We start from the raw sequence: 20,608 nt of genomic DNA, 5'->3' as shown, positions 1-20,608 counted from the left end.
GTCAGAACAAACAACCTAAACCACGCCCCCAGCCCAGGACTCTGTGTGCGACCTGGGCGGAGGGGGGGCTTGGCGGTGCGAACAAGCCGCCTAAACCACGCCCCCAGCCGGGACCCCTGTGTGTGGCCCTGGGCGGGCGGGGCCTCCGCAGCTGCAGTGTTTGGACCCACACCCCCAGCCTGCCCTGGGCTCCGCTCAAAGAGGGGCTGGGGACCGGGGGTTTACTAAACTTTCCTGGAGCTGCTCCCCACACCCCAGCCCCTGCCCCAGAACCACACTGCCCACAGCAAGGCTCCAGACAGCTTCCTGACAGGTGGGTGGTGGAAGAGCTGAGTAGAGCGGGGCTGCAGGGAGCCACGGAAGGGCTGGGCCGTGGGAGCCAAGCTCCTGGGAGTCTGAGGAGAGAGCCTGAAGGTAGAGGAACCTTTGGCAAAGCCCCTGCCAGGAGCCGAGGCCATGGGGTCTGCAGGCGCGCGCACAGGCCTCCTCCTGATGGGCGATCCTGGGCAAGCGCCATGGCTTGGGGGAAGCAGCTGGCCAGCAGGCGGGCGGCCCAAGGGGTGCAGAGCGGCGCCAAGGTGGGGTGCATTCGAGGGGGCTCAGGCCTGGGCAGGGTGCTGGCGGGCGGGGATCTGACTGGCCTGCAGAGAGTGAGGTTCTGTAGTGGCCCCAATAGGCAGGAAACAAGAGGCGATGACTGCAGGGATGACTGCAGGCGTGGAAGGACGCCCAGGCGGAGGGGCACAGACTCGCAGCCCTGAGGCGGGGGGTAGAGGGGTGGCACCACCTCAGTGGAGGAGCGCCCCATGCTGGGTACCCCACTGCAGCGGTTTGGTGAAGCTCCCGGTGCTGACCGGGCCTCCCCGCGGCCTGTACACTTGAGAGGCCAGGACTCCTGCTCCCGCCTTGGCCCCAAAACTAAGCCTGCGCCCGCCCCGCCCCCAGTTCTCGCCCCCCCATGGGGGGTGCACACCTGCACAGTGAGTGCAAGCCTACCACCTGCTCCCCAGAAGGGGGGGCAGTAAAGAATGGGGTGGGGGCGGGGGAAAGGAAAGAATGTGGAGCATCCATGATGAAGAGGTGCTGGAGAATGAGGCTTGGAAGCCTCATGGGGAGGTTTGTTCTGTTTGCCCTGGCTGTCCCTTAGGAAAGGTGGAGAGCCGGCTGTGAGGGCTCCCTGCGCGAGGAGTCCAGTTCCATAACCAACTGGAATTGGCCTCAGTTTCCTGCTCCGTAAAATGTGTTAAGCGTGTCCCAGTGCCTTCACTGAGCTTTGAGGGCCAATTGAGATACTATATAAAGAAAATAAGGGAAGACCTGAGAAAGAAAAGGAAGGTCAAGCAACACAAAAGAAAGATTGGAAGGAACCTGTAAACCTATTGTCACTTAAATAGGGAATAGAGTCAACAGTGTTGTAATGACGGTATGAAGCCAGGTGGGTACTGGAAGTATCAGGGAACACTTTGTAAAGTATATGGTTGTCTAACCACTATTCTGTAACTAATAAACCTGAAACTAATACAAAATAATATTGAATGTAAAAAAATGAAAATAGGAGTGAAATTTTTCTAAATTTCAAAGTTTAAATAAAGGCTGTAAAGGAAGGAAGGGGGAGAATAAAAATAGTGTTTTTCATTTTACCACTTTATTGTCTTTTCAGTATATAATAAGACAGTTGTCTTTATATGGTGCTTTTATGCTTTTCTAAGTCATTATCTCATTTGATGTTCAGGGCAATTTAAAGACAAGATAATTATTCCCTCCACTATTCAAAGAAAGGAAATCTTGGTGCCTGGCCCCAATGATTCAATCGTCAATCCCTTATTGTAAAGCAGGGTTAGTGAAATTTTCTGTGAAGGGTCATATCTATACTAATAAAAGCCTTGGGGGTGATCGGGCCAGCAAGGGAGGGCAGTTGGGGATGATTAGGCCGGCAGGGGAGTAGTTAGGCGTCAATCAGGCCGGCAGGGGAGCTGTTAGGGGGCAATCAGGCAGGCACGCAGGTGAGTGGTTAGGAGACAGCGGTCCAGGATTGTGAAAGGGATGTATAAATGCCGGGTTAGGCCCGATCCCGGCAGTCGGACATCCTGGGATCAGGCCTAAACCAGCAGTCGACATCCCCCAAAGGGTCCGAGATTGGAGAGGGTGCAGGCTGGGCTGAGGGACACCCTCCTCCCGTGCACGAATTTCGTGCACCGGGCCACTAGTTGTTACCTATAAATGTCATATCCTTCTTGTTAAGATTATAAACAACTTGAAATATGACTGTCTTATTCATCTTTGTCTTGCCACAGTGCATTGCACATGGCTGACATTCAATAAGTATTTTCTTCCCCCACTGGTTGTCAAATGATCTTTAATTGAAACATTTTCCTTTGTAGTTCTTAACTAGCCAGGCATTCCACTGTACCACTGTTGATGTCATCTATGATGTCATGAGGGTGGTGGCCATCAACATTGAAGCCCACAGACTGGGCAGTCCCCAGGATCTCTTTAATGGTTCCAGAGAGTTCTCTAGCTAAAGATCAGTGCTGCATCTGTTGGACAATGTTGATTATCTCATCAAAAGTGATATTTCCACTGTGCTTAATGTTTTTTTGCTTCTTTCTAACTCTCCATAGTTCTTTGAGAGCTTTGATGAGCAAGGCAGAAACAGGAGGCACTAACTCAATCTGGGCCTGTCTGTTCTGATGTCAGTTTCACTGTAATTCTCAGACCCTTCCAATCGCTGGTTGCTTTGGCCATGCCATCACCAGCCCTTTCTGGAGACAGGCCCAGGGGGCCGATCTTGGGGGCCAAGGCAAACGTGGCACTCACTTCCCCACGAGTGCACCTGGTGTCAGATGAACCCACATTCGGGAGGACCAAAGCAAGTTGCACCTGAGCCTCCTCCAGGCTGAAAGCCGAAATCTCAATAAGTATTAAATACATGTTGAATTTATAATAGAATATATACATAAAATAATAGCATGGTCCATAAAATCATACAGGATGTTTCCTTCTCTTATGGAGAAAAATTACTGCAATGAGAATATCTTTTTTAAAAGTCACCTTCCTACCCTAGCTGGTTTTGCTCAGTGGATAGAGCATCAGCCCATGGACTGAAGGGTCCTGGGTTCAATTCCGGTCAAGGGCACGTACCTCAGTTGCAGACCCCATCCCCGGTCCAGGCAGGTGTGCGAGGCAACCAATTAAATATTTTTCTGTCTTGCCCTAGCCAGTTTGGCGCAGTGGATAGAGCGTCGGCCTGCGGACTAAAAGGTCCCGGGTTCGATTTCGGCCAAGGGCACATGCTCAGGCTGCGGGCTTGGTCTCCAGTGGGGGCTGTGCAGAAGGCAGCCAATCAATGACTCTCTCATCATTGATGTTTCTATCTCTTCCTCCTTCTCCCTTCCTCTCTTAAATCAATAAAGAAATATATTTTTTAAAAAAATAAAAAATAAATATTTTTCTGTCTCTTCCCTTCCCTTCCACTCTCTCTAAAAAAAAAATCAATGGAAAAATATCCTCGGGTGAGGATTAACAACAACAAAAAGTCACCTTCATTATTTTTCATAAAGATAGATTAAAAAGTGATTTTTGCCCTAACATTAATCAATATGCCTTCCACCTCTTAAGTGTACATGAATAGTTATAAAACTTCCTTGGCTCAGAATATAAAATTGCTTTCCACGGTTTCACATTATTATAGGTATCTACTGATCATACACTCAATCACCTTACCATTGAAAACAATAGTGTAGAAAGAAACACACACTGCTGAGATAATACAACTATTTTTAGAGAGGAGCAGTCATAGTATAATTATACTTCTCTGTTTCACTTCCTCCATACCTCCATAACATCTATCAACCAAAATGTTTGTTTAGAGCCCATACTTCCTGGTTCACAAGTTAAAAATAATAGATAGGTTTTAAGTTAAATAATTCACCAAAGATTTACAGAATACCTATTATGTAGAAAGCACTGTTGGGGACACAAAAATTAAGACATAATTTTCATCTTCTGGAACTCATGATTAAATGCACAACACATACCTAAACAGCTCCATTATAAGGCTGACTGTGTGAGTGCTAAAAAACTTCCAGCAAGGTTTAAGCAGAGCTCTATAGAGAGAGATGAATTTAATCAAAGAGTTATCTAAGAAGCTTCAGATGAGAGATGGGTTTCTATTTGGTCTTTTAAAAATCAAGCAATAACATTCAAGATTTTCAATATTAATTATTTTTGAGTAAATAATTTAATTTGTCTTAAATATTTTATTCAGTAGTATTGCAACAGAGTTGGATTTTTCCCATTAAAAAGGTATTGCTTCAACATGGGAGGATGGGAAGAGATCAACCAAAGAGTATATATGCATATATGCATAGCCCATGGACATAGACAATAATGTCTAGGAGGGCCGTAGCCAGTTTTGCTCAGTGGATAGAGCGTCGGCCTGCAGACTGAAGGGTCCCAGGTTCAATTCCGGTCAAGGGCACATGCCCAGGTTATGAGCTCGATCCCCAGTAGGGGGCGTGCAGGAGGCAGCTGATCAATGATTCTCATCATTTCTATCTCTCTCTCCCTCTCCCTTCCTCTCTGAAATCAATAAAATATATTTTTAAAAAAGTATAACAGTTACAAAGAAAGTGAAGGCTTTATATGAAGAAAACCACAAAATTTTATCAAGAGATATAAATGATCTAAAAAAAGATGTAGAAAAAGACCATGCTCCTGAATGAAACACCTCAACACTGTAAAAATGTCAATGCTTTACAAAATCATTTATAGATTTAACAAGTTCCAATCAAAATCTCAATGTTTTTTTTTAATATGTTTTTATTGATTTCAGACAGGAAAGGAAAGGGAGAGATAGAAACATCAATAATGAGAGAGAATCATTGATCGGCTGCCTTCTGCATGCTCTAGCCCTCAACCATGGCATGCGCCCTGACCGGGAATTGAACCATGACCTTCTGGTTTATGCGTCGATGCTCAACCACTGAGCCATGCCAATCGGACATCAATAAGTTATATTGGAACTTGGAAAACAATTCTAAAGCTCATCTGAAAAAAAATCTACTAATGGGAATAGTCAAGATATTTGTTTGCAATAATTTCTCATAAGTATTAAGATATTTTTAAAAACAAAAAAATCTTTTTAGTTAAATGGATTTTTTTTTAGCTCACCTTGAAACACAGGGAAATGTGTTTTCCAGACAAAACTTGTGGCCTATAATTGAGAAGAAAAATTTGTATGTTCAAGGGAAAGATACAATATGTCCAATAATCTATATTTACTTACAATTATACTCCCAGAGAAAGGCTAGGTACATATAAATGGGTTACCCAATTTTTACAGAAATTTGTTTAGCATACCTATAATACATTAAAAGGGAAAATACTGAACCAAAAATAAAATTCAGGGCCCTAGATGAATTTTTCTTCCATACCACCTCCTCCTGCAATATTGGCTTCTTCCAGGTCAAAGGTCTGAATCAGATCTTGAAACATTTGCTTTTCAAGTAAACTCTATCAACACCATTTCTATATTTAGATACTTCTGTTACTGTCTTAACTAGTTAATATTAAAATAGGGAAAAAGCAAAGGGAAGGCCAGGCATTATAAGCATGGTCATCTGGGCAGCTTCACCAGGAAGCTGCAGTTTCACGCTCCCCACTGGTCCATTCCCTGCAAATCACTGGGGAAGGGTTCCAACAAAGGGGAAATGGACGCATGTGCAGTGAAGTCGGAATGATCTAGGGAAGGTGCTTGCCTGCCAGTCTAACCTGGAAACAAAGATCACTGGCTAGGAGGGTGGTCCCCATGCAAGCCCCTGAAAATATGGGAATACATAATCCCCAGACAGAGGATCCTCTCTCTTGTTCCTCTTGTTTCGCTCCTGCTTCCTTGCACTTGTTTGTGCTCTCTCCTTAGCTGTGTGGTCTAGAAGCCACACCCCACACGCAATGGACTGCAGCTGGGAACACAAGGTAAGCTAGCTGGACTGGACTGTGCTTTCATGTGGAATGGAGGCTCTGGACAGTGGCTTTAATCCTAGATCTACTGGAGAAGAAATGGGACTTTTTCCTTGGTGGGATGGAAATGGTACCTTGGAAACTCAGGGGTTTAATTCAATAGAAATAAAACTTCCCACAATACCTTATCCTCCCGTGGGGGCATCCGGAAATTCTTATTCCAGCGGCATCCCAAGAAGCACACTTCCACAGGTAACCAGTGGGGACATGGAGGACCCCCTACTGGTAACACTTCCTTGAAGATTCTGGGCTGCCATGACCTAATACTGGATATACTGAACACTGTAGGACAGATGAAAGGACCACATTCATTTCAGCTTAAAATAACTTGCATAGAGGGGTGGGAAAAGTCTGAAATGACAGATGCCAATGAAGTACATTTTAAAAAGAGAAAATTATGATAAGACAGGAGTGAAAGCAAATGGGGAACATGCAGAAAGAAGTATGGCATTCCAAACTGCTACTATTTAAAAAAAAATCTTCCTCTTTTAATGTATTACAGAAATCATCAGTTTTGTAATTACTGAACTTAACAGTTAAGCAACAAATTATGGGGGGAAATTAAATAATATTTTTATTTAATTAATTGATTAAATTAATTAATTGATTTAATCAATTTAATTAATTGATTTCAGAGAAGAAGGGAGAGGGAGAGGAAGAGATAGAAACATTAATGATGAGAATCATTAATCAGCTGCCTTCTGCATGCTCCACACTGGGGATCGAGCTCACAACCTGGGCATCTGTCCTGACCAGGAATTGAACCATGACCTCTTGGTTCATAGGTCAACACTCCACCACTGAGCCATGCTGGCTGGGCTATATGTACTTTTACAAAACATATTTGTATTTAAATATTTCATGGGAAACCCACTTGGGTCCCCTCACTACTAAACTTTGCTTTTGATTAAAAATTTTTTTTCATTAAAACCAACCTCTTGAGCCTGGCTGGTGTGGCTCAGTGGTTGAGTGTCGAACTAAGAACCAATATGTCATTGGTTCATTCCTAGTCTGGGCACATGCCTGGGTTTGGGGCGCGATCCTCAGTTGAGGGTGTGCAGGAGGCAGCCAATCGATGTTTCTATCTCTCTATCCCTCTCTCTTCCTCGCTCTCTAAAATAAAAAAAATATGGAGAAACCAAGATGGCGGCATAGGTAAACACTGGAAATTGCTGCCTCGCACAACCACTTCAAAAATACAACTAAAAGACAAAACGAACATCATCCAGAAACACAGGAAGCCTGGCTGAGTGGAAATTCTACAACTAGAAGGAAAAAGAAAAGCACACTCAGAGGAGGTGCGGAAGTAAAGTGCAGAGGTACGGAGGCGCACGCCGAAAGGGCTGGCAGCTGAGGACGCGGCGCACATGGAAAGGGCTGGAAACTGAGGACACGGTTGTCTTTTTCAATCGGGAGGGAGTCTCAAGCTCCCGACTGCTCTGAACTCCAGTTCTGGGTGAGTCTCTGGGGACCCAGACTCATATGGGAGAAACTGGACTGTCTGGCATCGGTTGGAACTTGAGGGCGGCTTTCTCTCAGAGGTGCTTGCAGCGATTACTGGGACACTGAGAAGCGGGGCCTCTTAGGGCAGGACTGAGGAGCAGCCATAGCTGCTTCCTCCGCCCTGTTGATCCCCTGAGACCCCGCCCCACCCAAGCTGTGCGCAGAGGCTTTTGCATATGAAAGGCCTGGCCCTTGGCAATCTGAAAATTACCTAACAAACTGCAGCTGGGTCAGAGAGACCCAGAACTTCCAAAAGAAGGCCCAAGACCCCACAACAGCTTGCATTGCTTCACAGCTGGGCTCCTGCTGGGTAGCCTCAGGCAGAGGCTAAATTAGCACCTCCTTAGAGATCCAAGAGCCAGTGTACCCAGTGGTCAGAGTGGGACCATCCAATTACAACTCCTCAGATCCATAAGGGACACACTCAGGGGGCAGACTCAGTGAGCACCAAAGCCTCAATGAAGCAAGTCTTGCCTCATAAGGGTGTCTTCAGCACAGAAGTTCTCCCACCGTAGACACAGCTGATTCTCACAGCCAATTGGCCTGGAGGTCAATTCCTCCCAGTGATACCTACAACAGTCAAGGCTTGACTACAAGACTGTGCACAAAGCCCACAAAGGGGTGCACCAAGAGTGTCCACCTCCGGTAATTGGGGAGGCTGAACCACTGGGCCCTATAGGACACCTAGCACAGAAAGCCACTCTATCAACACAGGGAAGCATAAAAAATGCGGAGACAAAGAAACAGGTCACAAATGACAGAAATGGAGGAAAGCAAAATACTGGATATAGAGTTCAAAACCACACTTTTAAGGTTTTTCAAGAATTTTCTAGAAACTGCCGATAAATTTAGTAAGACCCTCAATAAGTCTAGTGAGACCACCACTTCCGCACCTTGGAATGAGCTGTTCCCAAGGTGGGGAAAGGTGCCCTGCCAGGGAAGTCACATGACGTGGTCTTTCTCGAGGCCCAACTTGAGCTTGCAGCTCCGACGACAAAGACGCAGTGGAAAGGACACGGGCAGCCTCTGGAGAACAGCTGATGAGGCAGAGGATGGAGCCCTTGAAGCAAGCTTCGCTGTGCCCTGGCCCCTGAGGGCAGCCTGGTAATCATAAGAGTGGCTGCTTAAGGTCTTTCCAAGGGAATCAAGGGCTCAACACGGCCTTCCCAGGAGCCTACCTACCCCCGTCTCACTGCCCGGAGAAGATTTTGGAGCTTGAGAACTGGGTCCCTCTAGGATAGAGGCAGGGGTCCTGGAGGCACAGTGACCAGACTAGGCTAACGCTGGGGCGTCAGATGGGGTGGATACCTCCACTGAGGCAGGAGCCTTCGAGGGAACAGTGGCCAGAACACTCAGGGCTGGTGTCCCTACAGAGATGGCAGTGTGCCCGTTGAGCTCCCCATCTGCCTGCCGCCCTAGTCCAGTCCAGGACTGCTTCCAGACAAGGAGAAAACAGGAGCTCTGCAACGACTTTCTCTGCTCTGGGGCCCGAGGTTGGGCTGGATGCTCCCCTTTAGGGTGGGGACTGAGGGAACTGCTACAGACATGGCCTGGAGAATAGAGGGCAGAAGCAGGGCCCAGGCCACAGGCTGTAGTGTGCCCACAGCTTCCCTCATACCCACACTTACTGAAGAAGTACCCAGTTGAGGGAGCCCAGGCCTCAGGGGCATTAGACTGGGCTGGAAGGCTGCCCCATGGGCTAGAGCAGGGGTCCTCAAACTTTTTGAACAGGGGGCCAGTTCACAGCCCCTCAGACCGTTGGAGGGCAGGACTATAGTTTAAAAAAAAACTATGAACAAATTCCTATGCACACTGAACATATCTTATTTTGAAGTAAAAACGGGAACAAATACAATATTTGTATTTGCATGTGGCCCGCGGGCCGTAGTTTGAGGACCCCTGGGCTAGAGGCACCACTTGTCTTATCAGGGGGCTGTGGGGTCAGGAGAGGCACAGTCAGTGAGGTCAGAGTTGGGCCCTGCTCGATTCCCGAGGGAGTTGAGGGACACCCAGCCCATTCACCTCAACCCCTCAATGAGAACAAGGCAGGACAGGAAGCACCTGGAGGTTATCAAAGGTGCTGATAATCACCCGCAGACATAGCCCTGCTCTCCTCTTCCTTCTAGAGCTGTCTTCTCACTCACCTTTCAGGCCTAACTCCTGGCACAAAGCTAGCTGGTTGGGCCCCTCAACCTTTTTACTGAGCCATGGTGACAAGTGGGGCAGCCAGGAGGCAGAGCCTCACTCAAGCTGGAGCCTTGAGCACCACCCTCCTGATTAAATCAGGGCAAGAGACCCATGAGTTGCTTAGCAAGGTCACCTGAGGCAGAGAGCAAGCCCAGCCAGGGCAGGTCTGGGTGAGGCAACAGAGGTAGAGCTGAGCCAGGTGCAGGCATTTCAGGTCCTGGCCTCCCACTGGCACAGGGCCCTCAGGAATGGCTCAGGTCCTGACACAGCCTCTTACTTGATGTGACCGTCAGCAAGTTCCTGGGCCTCTGCTTCCCCATCTGTAACCTAGTGGGGATGGTCTGTGTTGCTCAAAATATGGTCCCTAAACATCTCAGGATCACTTCAGCAGTTTGATTACAACCCAGATTCCTGGGCTCTGCCTAAGCTAGTTCTCGATGGGGCCCTGGAAACCATTTCCCAGGTTATTTTGTTTGAGAAATCCTGCTTGGGTGCAACCCTGCCCAGAAGCCTTGGATGATTACAGGGGGAGCTGTGGGGCCAGAAAGCCACAGTCAACCAAGGCTGAGTGGGCCCTATTCCTTTACTTGAGGGGTGGGGTTACCAGCACACCTCGCTCCCTACACACACACCTTCCTTGCCATCAACACTCTTACCGAAGAATGGAACAGGCTTTGTGAAAACTGTGAGGGCTGGTAGCACCGCCTCCCTCACGCAGAAATCTTGGGCAGCTCTGTTCCTGCCCCACCTCGGGCTGGGGATCCTCGGACACTGTCATCTCTCCTGCAGAATGGGGCTCCCAGGACAGTTTGCCATGGGGAGCAGTCACCTCTCCCCACCATATGCAGCTCTACACGACTCTCACCCAGGTTCTGCACCATTATGGTTCTCTAGGGCACAGTGAACAGATGGGTGTGGGTGCTGAGCAGCCCTGCTATGCAGAGGCCTCAGACTCTGCCTATAACCATGGCAATATTAGCAAGAAGTATGCCTGTCATGGAGCAGGGGCACAATAGGTGTGCAAAGAAGTGTGAGGGAGGAAGGGAGGAAAAAGGAAGGAAAAGAGCCAGGGAATAGCCAAATCCAGCAAGGCCCTGGCAGTGAGGTGGGTGAGGCTGTCCTTAGCCTGGGGGTTCAGAGCAATTCCACGTGTCACAACCCCTTTTCCTCCTATGCAAGTAGCCACATTCTCTCTACACTTGAGTTTTCTGTAGACATGGTCTCCTCCGCCCCCACCCCACTCTCCACGTTCCAGGAATGAATGAGTTCATGTGCAACAAGCTGGAACCATGTTTTCTGTCCCCAACCCTCCTGTTGAGTTTCCTGTACCCGACTTACAATATTTTTCTTTCCCAAACACTCCTCTAAGCCTCTGTACATGCTGTTCAACTCACACTGCACTTCACACCTTTTACCCACCTTGTCCTGCTGGTCTTCAAGGCCCAATTTAGGCAGCAACTCTTCTGGGGCCCATGATAACGTCTCATCCCCAGACTAGCACATGCCCCTCCTGCGCTTCCACAGCATCCTTCCCCCAGGTTGTCACTGTGGTGACCAGTGTTGGAGTTGCCTATCTTCCAGCCCGTCCATTACTGCCGGTGAGTGCTGCCACTCCAAACCTCGTCCAGTACAAGACCAGGCTCTAGCTGTAGGAGCCACAATATAGTTTGTGTACAGGAAGAATGGTATAACAGCTCAGTGAAACCCACAAAGTGAGGGTCAATCCTGGGCAGGTCTGACCTGCCCTAGTGGCCTGGTCCTGGAGCAGCTGGAGTGGAAACCACACCCAGGAAGCCACCTCAGCAACTCTGAGAACCTCTGTGGAAATAGAGCCCACTAGGGTGAGAGGGGCCCTGGCTGGTGTGCTCAGTGGTTAGACCATCAACCTGCACACTGGAGGGTAGAGGGTTCAATTACCAGTCAAGGCCACATGGCTGGGTTGCAGGTTCGATCCCCACCCCCCCCATCAGGCCCATGCGGGAAGCAACCAATGGACGTGCCTCTCACATGGATGTTTTCTCCTTCCACTCTAAAAAATCAATAGAAAAAATATCCTCTGCGAGGAAAAAAAAGCGTGGGAGGGGCTGCCCCTCAACAGGCTAAATCACCAGCATGGAGTGGAGAACAGTTCTGCTCTTAGACCTTGGTGGGTACATCCTTGGTCCTGAGGGATGTGTGCTGGGGTCTGGTGACCAGCATTTCTCACAGGACAGTGGACTATAGACCAGCAACCACCAGAACCTAGAAGGGTCTCAGGGGCCTTTCCTGAGCAGGGAAGTGGCTGCCCAGTGAGTTTGTGACAAGGGCCCACACGGCCAGAGCTAGCTGGGACAAGGTTACTGGAGAGCCTTCTGGGCTGGGAGCAGGGACAGCTGCAGCCCTTCAGTGAAGGGCTAAGCACCTGGTGATGACATACTAAACCTACAACCCCCAAACACACAGCCAGCCAGGTCCCAGATCCAAAACAACCCAAATGCTTTAATGTTTACGGCCTGCCTCCAGGGACCACAGCCTTATTACAAACCCTAACTAGGCCAAGGGTCCAGCGTGCCAGCCTCTGGGCTCAAGGCAGTAACCCACAGTAGGCCTGGCTGATGGGGCTCCAGGTCGTTGGTCCACATCTTCAGAGATCTTCCAGGACTGAGCTGTCTGTCACCCAGCCTGCCCTTTCTAGTCCCTGCAGCTGCTTGGCTTCTAGCAAACACACAATTTCCTTGGGATAATACACTGGGAGAGGCTGGTAGCTCAGGGAAGCCACTGCTGTCAATTTAGGACAGGCCTGGGACCTCCCAGGGGTAAGAGCAGCAGGCCCAGAACAAAGATGCCAGCCCCAGGCTCCCTCAGGGAGTTACAGGCTGTGTTTTAGGGCCACACCCCAAACACTGGGGCTACCCCCAAGTGTTCCTGGGGGATGACTCTAGAAACTCTGGGCGTCATGTACACCGTTTCACTCCAAGATAACCAAGTTCTATGACAGTAAGACTTTCTGGAGGAAGGTTGTTTGCCTCAGCCTCAAACTCCAGGCACTGGCTGGGATCTGGGCCCCTGTCCTGTGGAGGGAGCAGAGCAAACCATAACTGGTGTGTCAGGCATCCCCCCACACCTGTGAGGTAGGCTGCACTGTCCTGTTTTACAAATGGGTAAATAAGGGCGCCTGAGAGGAAGTGACTTGCTCAGTTACACAGCAAGAAACAGAGGAGCCAGATCCGAGCCCAAGCTGGTGGAGCTCCCAAGCCCACATGTCCTTTCTAATAAAGGACCTCAAGCCAAAAGCTCAGGGACTCTCAGCCCAGCTTAGGGAGGAGGGCAGGGTAAGAACTAGAGAAGCTCCAAGGGCTTGTCCAGTCCTGGTGATTACCAGACAGTAGCTATCCAAACAGCACCAGCCACCAGAGCTACAGGTGATGGCTCTGGCCACCCAACAGCTGTGGGCAGGGCGAGGGCAGGGCTGCTCCTGAGGCCTTGTGGCCCCAAGTGGGAAGGGCCAGGCCAGTAAGCCAGGCAGTTTCCAGCAGGCTTCGGCAGTGAGCCCTCACTGTGGGGCTGGTGCTGGCATAGGGGGCAGGTGAGGCGCACGACCCTCCCCCAGCAGTTGCCTCTGCTTTCTCCCGGCCAGGAGTCGGTAGCTTCCTTCCCGGCTTCCTGGCCTTGGGGATGGGTGATTTCTGAGCCAGGCATAGGCTCTCTGGCTCATCTCTGGCCATGATGGCTTCTGAGGAGGGCACAAATCCAGCCTCAGTATTAAAGTCACCTGGAAAATAAACACAGAGTCATGCTACAGACACCAACACCCTCATGTCCTATCTTCTGTCCTCCAAAGCCATCTAGACTAGTGACCCCACTGTGTCCCAGGCTAGGACAGCCCCAGCAGGGCCAAAGAAATCATGACCCTTCTTCCCTGCATGTGCCTGCTGGCCAGACCATTAAGCCAAAGGCGTGCTTCTCCCTAGGTAACGCCAGAGCTCTACCTGATGAGAGCACTACTCAGAAGAAGCTGTTTGGGTGCAAGGACAAGAGGAAAGGGGCCTGACAGAGGGCTGGGCTGCACAGAGTGCCATCATTTTTCTGCCACCAGAGCAGGAGCTCAAGCTCAGGCAGGGACTGCCCTGAAAGCAATGCCCAGAGGGAAGGGGGTGAAGGGAGCAGTGGAGGGCATGGGAAGGGGCTCCTGACCAACAGCACACCTGCTTGAAGAGAGGCTGCTAGGGGAGCATTATCTTAAGGACACCACAGAAGACTGGCACCCCAAAGATGGGGGGGAAGGACCCAAAGTTCAGGGAAGGAAGGCATGGGGACAGGGGCACTAAAAGCTAGCTAACCACAGGAAACTGGGCCGCAGTCATTCTCTCACGAGGTTCCAGACTCTTGCACACCAGTCAGAGCAGGAGGGGACTGTGAAGTGGCTGAGCCCAACCCTCCAGCAGACAGCCCAGGAAAAATAAACCTGTCTCTGGGCCCCAGATAGCCCACCTGCACAGGGAGGTGGTGTTGGGTAGCCTCACATGATGCTGACACCCTCCCACACTCTCTCTGAATAGAAAGCTCCCACTAACATTCTTTGTGCTCCATTAGGTCCAATGCCCCAGTTTCTTAAGTGCTGAGGGGCCAACCATGCTTATCACCCAGGCGCCAAGCTCCACATCTGCCCCTTATGGCCTCAGCCCCTTCTCCACCCGACCTGGAGCCTGGACCAGGTAGGAGCCCAGGGCAAGGCTGCCAGGCCAGGGAGGGGGCAAGAAACAGTTCTAAGGAGACACAGCTCACATAGCGGCTTGGCAGTGAGAAGGCAGGGGAGCAAGGACAGAGCAGGCCTCGATGCCAGAACTCCTGGGGTAGGAGAGGCAGCAACAGACACCACTGGGCACCATCACCGAAGTCGTGGCAGAGTGAGTAGGTACATACCATGCGACATGCAGAAGTCCCCAAGGGTGAGGTCTAGCTACCTGAACTGATCAGATAACGCTCCAGAATGAAGAGAGCACGCTGGTGGGCAGTGTGCATAAGTTAGTTGGGAAAAGCAAACTGCAAAACAAGGTTCCAACTTATTGGGACACTTCCATGAATGCACACACCTGGAAAGACTGAAAACTGTACATTCAGAAGACCACAGTATTGGGGGGGAGGTGAGTCCCTGCTGGGTTTCAGGAATGAGGCATTGGATGAGTGAAAGTGCTGTTCCCTGTGTGAAATGAGCTTAGGAGAAAGCTCATGAGTGTGGCTGGGGAGGAGTTAAGGGTCAGAGAGTCACCAAGTCCAGAAGTCCAGCATGCAGTGGGTTATTTAGGGAAGGAGCTCAGAAGAGGGGAGGCTGCGCAGGACAGACATAGGGAAATGACTTCAGATAACAAACAGGGCCTGGGCAGAGCTCCAGAGAAGCCTGCAGCAAAGGCAGAGAAGGCACAGCAGAGGAGGGTGGATCCAGAGGGGCACAGTACCAGGATGGCCAAGAAAGCATTTCCATGCAGAGTAACTGGTGTGTCCAGAGGCTTATAGAGGAGCCTATGAAGGCTCTCATTGATGCTGGGGATGAAGAATGGGGGTGGGGGTCATAGAGCCCACCCTGGAAGACTAGCCACTCCCCTCTGGCCCAGGTTCTAGGGCCTCCCCAGCCTTTCCAGAGGCCCAGGAACCCCTAAACCCCTGGCTGTGAGCGCCCACACACCTGTCACTCGCGCACACAGCTCCGGTGGCAATTGGGGCTGCCCCATGCTCACCCAACTGGCGGCGTACACAGTTGTGCCACTGCAGACCCAGCAGGTCAGGGTATATTTCAGGCAGCTGGCGCAGTGCCAGCAACTTCAGCATGCGTGAGGTGCAGCCGCGCAGGGCTCGCTCCCGCAGCGCCCTCTCCTCCGACAGTGTGGTGGGCCGGAGCTCCACGCGGTGCTCCTGTAGCACGTGGTCCACAGAGGCGGGCGGCAGCCCCGGGAAGAGCCGCTCCTTCACCAGGTGGATGGGCACGAAGATGGCGCCGGCCCGCACCACGTGGGGGAAGGGGCACTGCTGCGTGCACACAAAGCGCTGCAACTGGGAGAGCAGCTTGCCCAACAGCCCCTGCACAGCCTGCCCATCCTGCCATGCTGCCCGGCCCCAAGGCCCAGCCATCTCAAGCCATTCACGCAGCTTCTCGGGTGGGGAGTGAGCCACTGAGCCTGAGATGGCATCACACAGAGACTCATGCAGTCCTGCAAAGTGTTGCTCTGGGGAATCCACTGTGACAGGGGAAGTAGCTGGAGTCGGGGCCCGAGCTGGAGCAGGTGATGGAGACAGAGTAGGTGCTGGGCCGACCACAGATATACCTGGAAGACTGGACAGTGCCAGGTCAAAGCAGGCCACGGGCAAGGGCTGTTTGAGAATCTGTAGTCCAGTGGGCACAGATGTAGAGGTGGGTGCAGGCTGGTCAGAGGCAGGGACCGAGGTGGGCACAGATGGGACCATGGTTGCAGACAAGGGTGCCGGCCGGAGGATCTTGAATTTTCGGAACATGAAGGCCACGGAACTGTGGAAGTTGGTTTTTGGGGTGGTCTCTGTGGTCGTTGACACCCCAGGGGGCTTGGAGACTGTGTTCCCCACACCTGACACACCCACAGCTACAGGGAGCTTGGAGTGCACCCTAGGACTAGGGACCTTGATAGGAAGAGGCTCTGTCATGGGCTTCTTCACACTCAAGTCCAGTGCTACTTCTTCCCTAAGTGGGCAATGCACCCCCAAAGGGGCCTCCTGGGTAGACAAGGTTCCCCTGGAGTCTTTGTCATGGCTGTCCTTGGGGGCTGGGTCAGGCTCAGGTGTCGCCTCAGGTGTCTGCACATCCAGATAGTCACGGTAGGGGGCCAGGCTGAAGACATTGTCAATAATGGGCATGGGTGGAGAGCCAGGGGGCAGTGTGTCCTGGTTCTGTGGAAGAGATGGGTGCTCTTGGCCACAGGCGGGGAGTGCTGGTGGGGTGCGGGGATCTGGACTATCTCCGATAACAATGGGTGCCCCAGGGTGCTCATTGAGCTGTTCTTTCCTGCAGCTGGGCAGCCATATGGTCTCCTCAGCTTCCTGCACTGGCTTCTCTACAGGCCTCACAGGCTCTGGGCACGGCTGACTGGCAGGCAAAGGCTGGCATGTTCGCTGGAAGGCACTGGGCTGTGGCATAGCCTGAACACTGTTCTGGGAAGGCAATGTCCCTCTGAGCCCCGGGGATGCTCCATAGAAAGAGTGGTCATCCCGTGCATAAGGAAAGCCCGGTGTCTGGGAGGCAAAGTCTAGTGGGCACCGTGGAGTGAGAGGTGGCTCCAGCTTGAGGCCTGGTGAGGGAACTGGGAGGGGGACAGAGGGGTAGGAATAAATGTCCGGCCCCACTGGGGGCATACAGGGTGTCTGGGCTGTCTGCTGCCTCAGGTAGGGGCTATTCAGCCCACCAGTTAGGTACCCAACTCCCTTGTGCGCTCCCAGAGGTTGCGGTGGGGGCACTGAGCTGTAGCTGCTCTGCTTCTCTGGATAGTGACAGGCTGGAGGGCAAGACAGAGCCTGTGGAGGATGGGGCAGTGGGTAGGGGGAGGGCACTGTATCCTGATAGGCTGGGCCGAGGGGTTGAGCCAACTGGGTCCAAGGATTGGGGAGTCCCTCGGACAATCCCTGCTTGGGGTCTCCAGAGTAAGAACCTGCATACTTGGAGGCTAGGAAGCCTGTGCTGTGACTGGTCTGATACTTGTCCAGGAATGCCTGGCGAGGGGAAAAACTCCCTGAGGAGTCTTTGCCAGATCCCCCAACTGGCACCCCATGTAAGAAGGTACCATCCAGGGACTGGCCCTTGCCAGGAGCCAGAGTCAGAGAACAATGGGGGTTGGCTGGGGGTAATAGGGCCCCAGTCACCAGTGTCCAATCAACATCCAGTGACCTCTTTGCTGCTCCTTCCCCCAGGCAAGTTGAGAGTCCATAACACAGAGGGCTGCGATAGACAGGTTTGGGTGCCGCCAGTGGTGGGCCTGAGTAGGAATGAGTCTGGGGACTAAAGGGCAGGAGCTCAACAGGGCCAGAGTCTTGCACCTTCTCAGAGCTTCCTGCTGGTGGGCGATAGAGCAGGCAACTGGTCAACAGGTTGTCTTCCCGAAGTGGGGGTCCTGCTACGCTGGTAGGATACAAGGTTGGGTACGGGGTCCAGGAGGCCAACTGTCCAGACCCTGTTTGGGGAACACCCCCCATGGAGCAGGAGAAGTAGGCACCCTTGTAATTGCAGGGGTCCTGGTTAGCAGCAGAGGGGCCCAAGCTGTGCCTGGGTCCTGAGTCGACCTCTAGACGGGGCAGCTTGCTGTACATCATAGGCCCCAGGGTGCCCCGTGGACGCTTCTCCGCCATCACTGTGAAAAGGCTTCAAGCCCTCCGGGGCCCCAGCTACTCAACTTCTGACCTGGGAGAAAGAGGGAGAGAGGCATGGATTATCAGAAGAACAGGCTACAGGCAAGTAATAGAGGGCAGTTGCTCTCACTGGCTCACTGCCACACCTAAGAACTTGGCACTTAGTAGATGTGCAGTAAAGACTCTGCATTGAATGAATGCATGAGCCATCTAATGCAGAGGTTCGCAACTTTGAATTTTAAGCTGCAGAACCTTTTGTTAATGAATTCTTGTGCAGCAACTCCCACCTCCACTCCAGGAGCCCCTCTGTTTCACTTTCCTCCACATGATCTCCAAGACCCCTTCCTTAGGCTTTAAGACTTTACAGGGCAGTCTAAGGATCACTTTGTTGGCTAACCCCCTCCCTCATATACAGATAAGGAGACCCATTCAACCCCACCTAACTGGTGAGAGGCAGGCTTCTGACCTCCCATGACAAGCTTTTATTCCAAGATCCCTCAGTGACCTCAAGATGCCTGCTGCAGCCAAGATATGGAATTGGGCACTGTCTACAAATTCAGATTTCCTGTGACACTCTTTAGATCTGTTTCAGGAGAGGGCTATATACGCAAGCAGCCCGCATACACCGAAGCAGCCAGGAACAAAAAACGAGGCAGACGAGTCCAGTTTGTCAGTTAATGAATTTAACAGGGAGCTTATGTACAGAAACACAGTCCTGTATGGCATCAAGAAAACAGATCCCCACACCTTCCACCCACCCCAGACCATGTGCTTATATCTCCTCAGCAGTGAAAATGTGTGGGTAATCAACAGGATCAGGTGCCGAGATAATATTGAGAGAGAGAACTACTAAAGATCCTGTGATCAGCCCAGAGCTGTGCATACATATTCCAGAGCTAACCCGGGGAAAGTGGAGGGGGTCAAGGGTCCAGGTTCACCCAGATGTCATGATGGCAGATTACCTTTAAGATGGAGTTCCACACAAGATCTGATCTGCCGATCTTATAAAAAAATAGCAAAGCCAGGCCTGGAACCCAGGTCCCTAGGCCCACAGCAACACATACTGCGCTTTGTTCTGGAGGGTGGTCCCCGAGGAGGTGACCAGGTGCATTACTACAAGCCACGCCCTCTCACACTAGCCCCACAAGGCTGTCCTGCAGATGGTGCTGTGGCTCCAGCAGGAAGGCCCCAAAATTGTAGGGGAGGAGAGCCAGTGTCCATCCCAGTCTTTAAGCTACATGATGGCAGCACAGCACCAGGACAAGAAGGTGGGGAGGTGGGAGGATATGAATGTCCAGGCAGGGAGCCTCCAGAGGCCACACAGTGCTAGTTGGCAACTACCCGCATTGTACTGATACTAAAACTGTGTGCCACTTTTGAATGTTGACCTGTGACCTGTGGAGGTCACGGCTCGATTCCAGTCAGGCACGTGTCTGGGTTGCCAATTAATGATTTTCTCTCATCGCTGATGTTTCTATCTCTCTCTCCCTTCCTCTCTGAAATTAATGAAAATATATTTAAAAAGCAAACAAACAAACAAACATACAAACAAACAGTGTGCCAGAGAAAGACTAAGGCCCTGAAGTAAAGCCAAGTAAAGGCTGGGATCCAGACTCAGAGAGGTCAAGCATGGGTTTCCCGAAGGCAGTAGGTACCAGTAACCCATGAGAAGTCATGAGGTCAGTCTGCAAGGGCCACCTTGACCTGTCTTTACCCCCGCCCCGCACTCTGTTCTCCAAAACCCTCAGGTGGCTTAGAAAAAATTAATCAGCTCAATCTTGCTATGATTTAGGCCAGTGATGGCGAACCTTTTGAGCTCGGTGTGTCAGCATTTTGAAAAACCCTAACTTAACTCTGGTGCCGTGTCACATATAGAAATTTTTTGATATTTGCAACCATAGTAAAACAAAGATGTATATTTTTGATATTTATTTTATATATTTAAATGCCATTTAACAAAGAAAAATCAACCAAAAAAATGAGTTCGCGTGTCACCTCTGACACGTGCGTCATAGGTTCGCCATCACTGATTTAAGGCCATGCATCGGGCATCACAGGTTTTTATCACCAACAAGCAAAGAACAGAACCCTCTCCTCCTTTCTGACTGGTAGCCAACGGCAGCCACAGGCTGAGTTAGACCAGCATATTTTGGGGACAGGAAAAGTCAAAAGTAGTATGGGGACAAGTGCCCACTCCCATCCCAGAGTAACTGCACCAAAGAAGCCAGATGGGACTCTCAGAAAGTTGGTTCATCTCTTGGCCAGAAACTGACACCTCAGCCAGCCTAGAGAAGGGATGCTCCAGAGAAGACAGGATGGGGCAGCAGGACCACAGTACCAATAGCAGTGCCCTATACTAGGGACCTGCATCCTAGGGCAGTGGTCGGCAAACTGCGGCTCACGAGCCACACGCGGCTCTTTGGCCCCTTGAGTGTGGCTCTTCCACAAAAATACCGACTTCCTGCGCATGGGCCCACGAAAGTTTTCAATCGCACTTGTATGTGCGCCGCCCCGCACGGTGGTATTTTTGTGGGAGAGCCAACACTTCAAGGGG

The 20,608-nt window shown here is 51.1% G+C and overlaps 1 protein-coding gene across 36 annotated transcripts in view; it reads right to left on the bottom strand.

Moving 5' to 3' along the window:
- CUNH15orf39 (chromosome unknown C15orf39 homolog) overlaps nucleotides 1-20,608 on the bottom strand; it is a 44,534-nt gene that overhangs the window by 22,001 nt on the left and 1,925 nt on the right. For 16 of the 36 annotated variants that reach the window (XR_001348024.1, XR_002829005.1, XR_002829009.1 and 13 more), the window contains exon 2: nucleotides 15,374-18,106. Coding sequence is in view for 14 of the 36 variants with exons in the window: in XM_014455053.2 (XP_014310539.1) it covers nucleotides 15,374-18,054 (2,681 nt within the window). In the remaining 22 variants the exon portion in view is untranslated. Of the gene's footprint in view, nucleotides 1-1,033; nucleotides 1,318-4,527; nucleotides 5,062-5,172; nucleotides 5,216-6,145; nucleotides 6,304-12,164; nucleotides 13,463-15,373; nucleotides 18,107-20,608 lie in introns of those variants that run through there. The other 20 variants (XR_002829001.1, XR_002829017.1, XR_002829003.1 and 17 more) reach the window with 7 other exon arrangements.

This window comes from Myotis lucifugus, unplaced genomic scaffold (genome assembly GCF_000147115.1).
Source record: "Myotis lucifugus unplaced genomic scaffold, Myoluc2.0 scaffold_41, whole genome shotgun sequence".
Taxonomy (NCBI): Eukaryota; Metazoa; Chordata; class Mammalia; order Chiroptera; family Vespertilionidae; genus Myotis; species Myotis lucifugus.
Note: the sequence above shows the minus strand (reverse complement) of the source record. Positions and strands in the feature narration are given on the sequence as shown.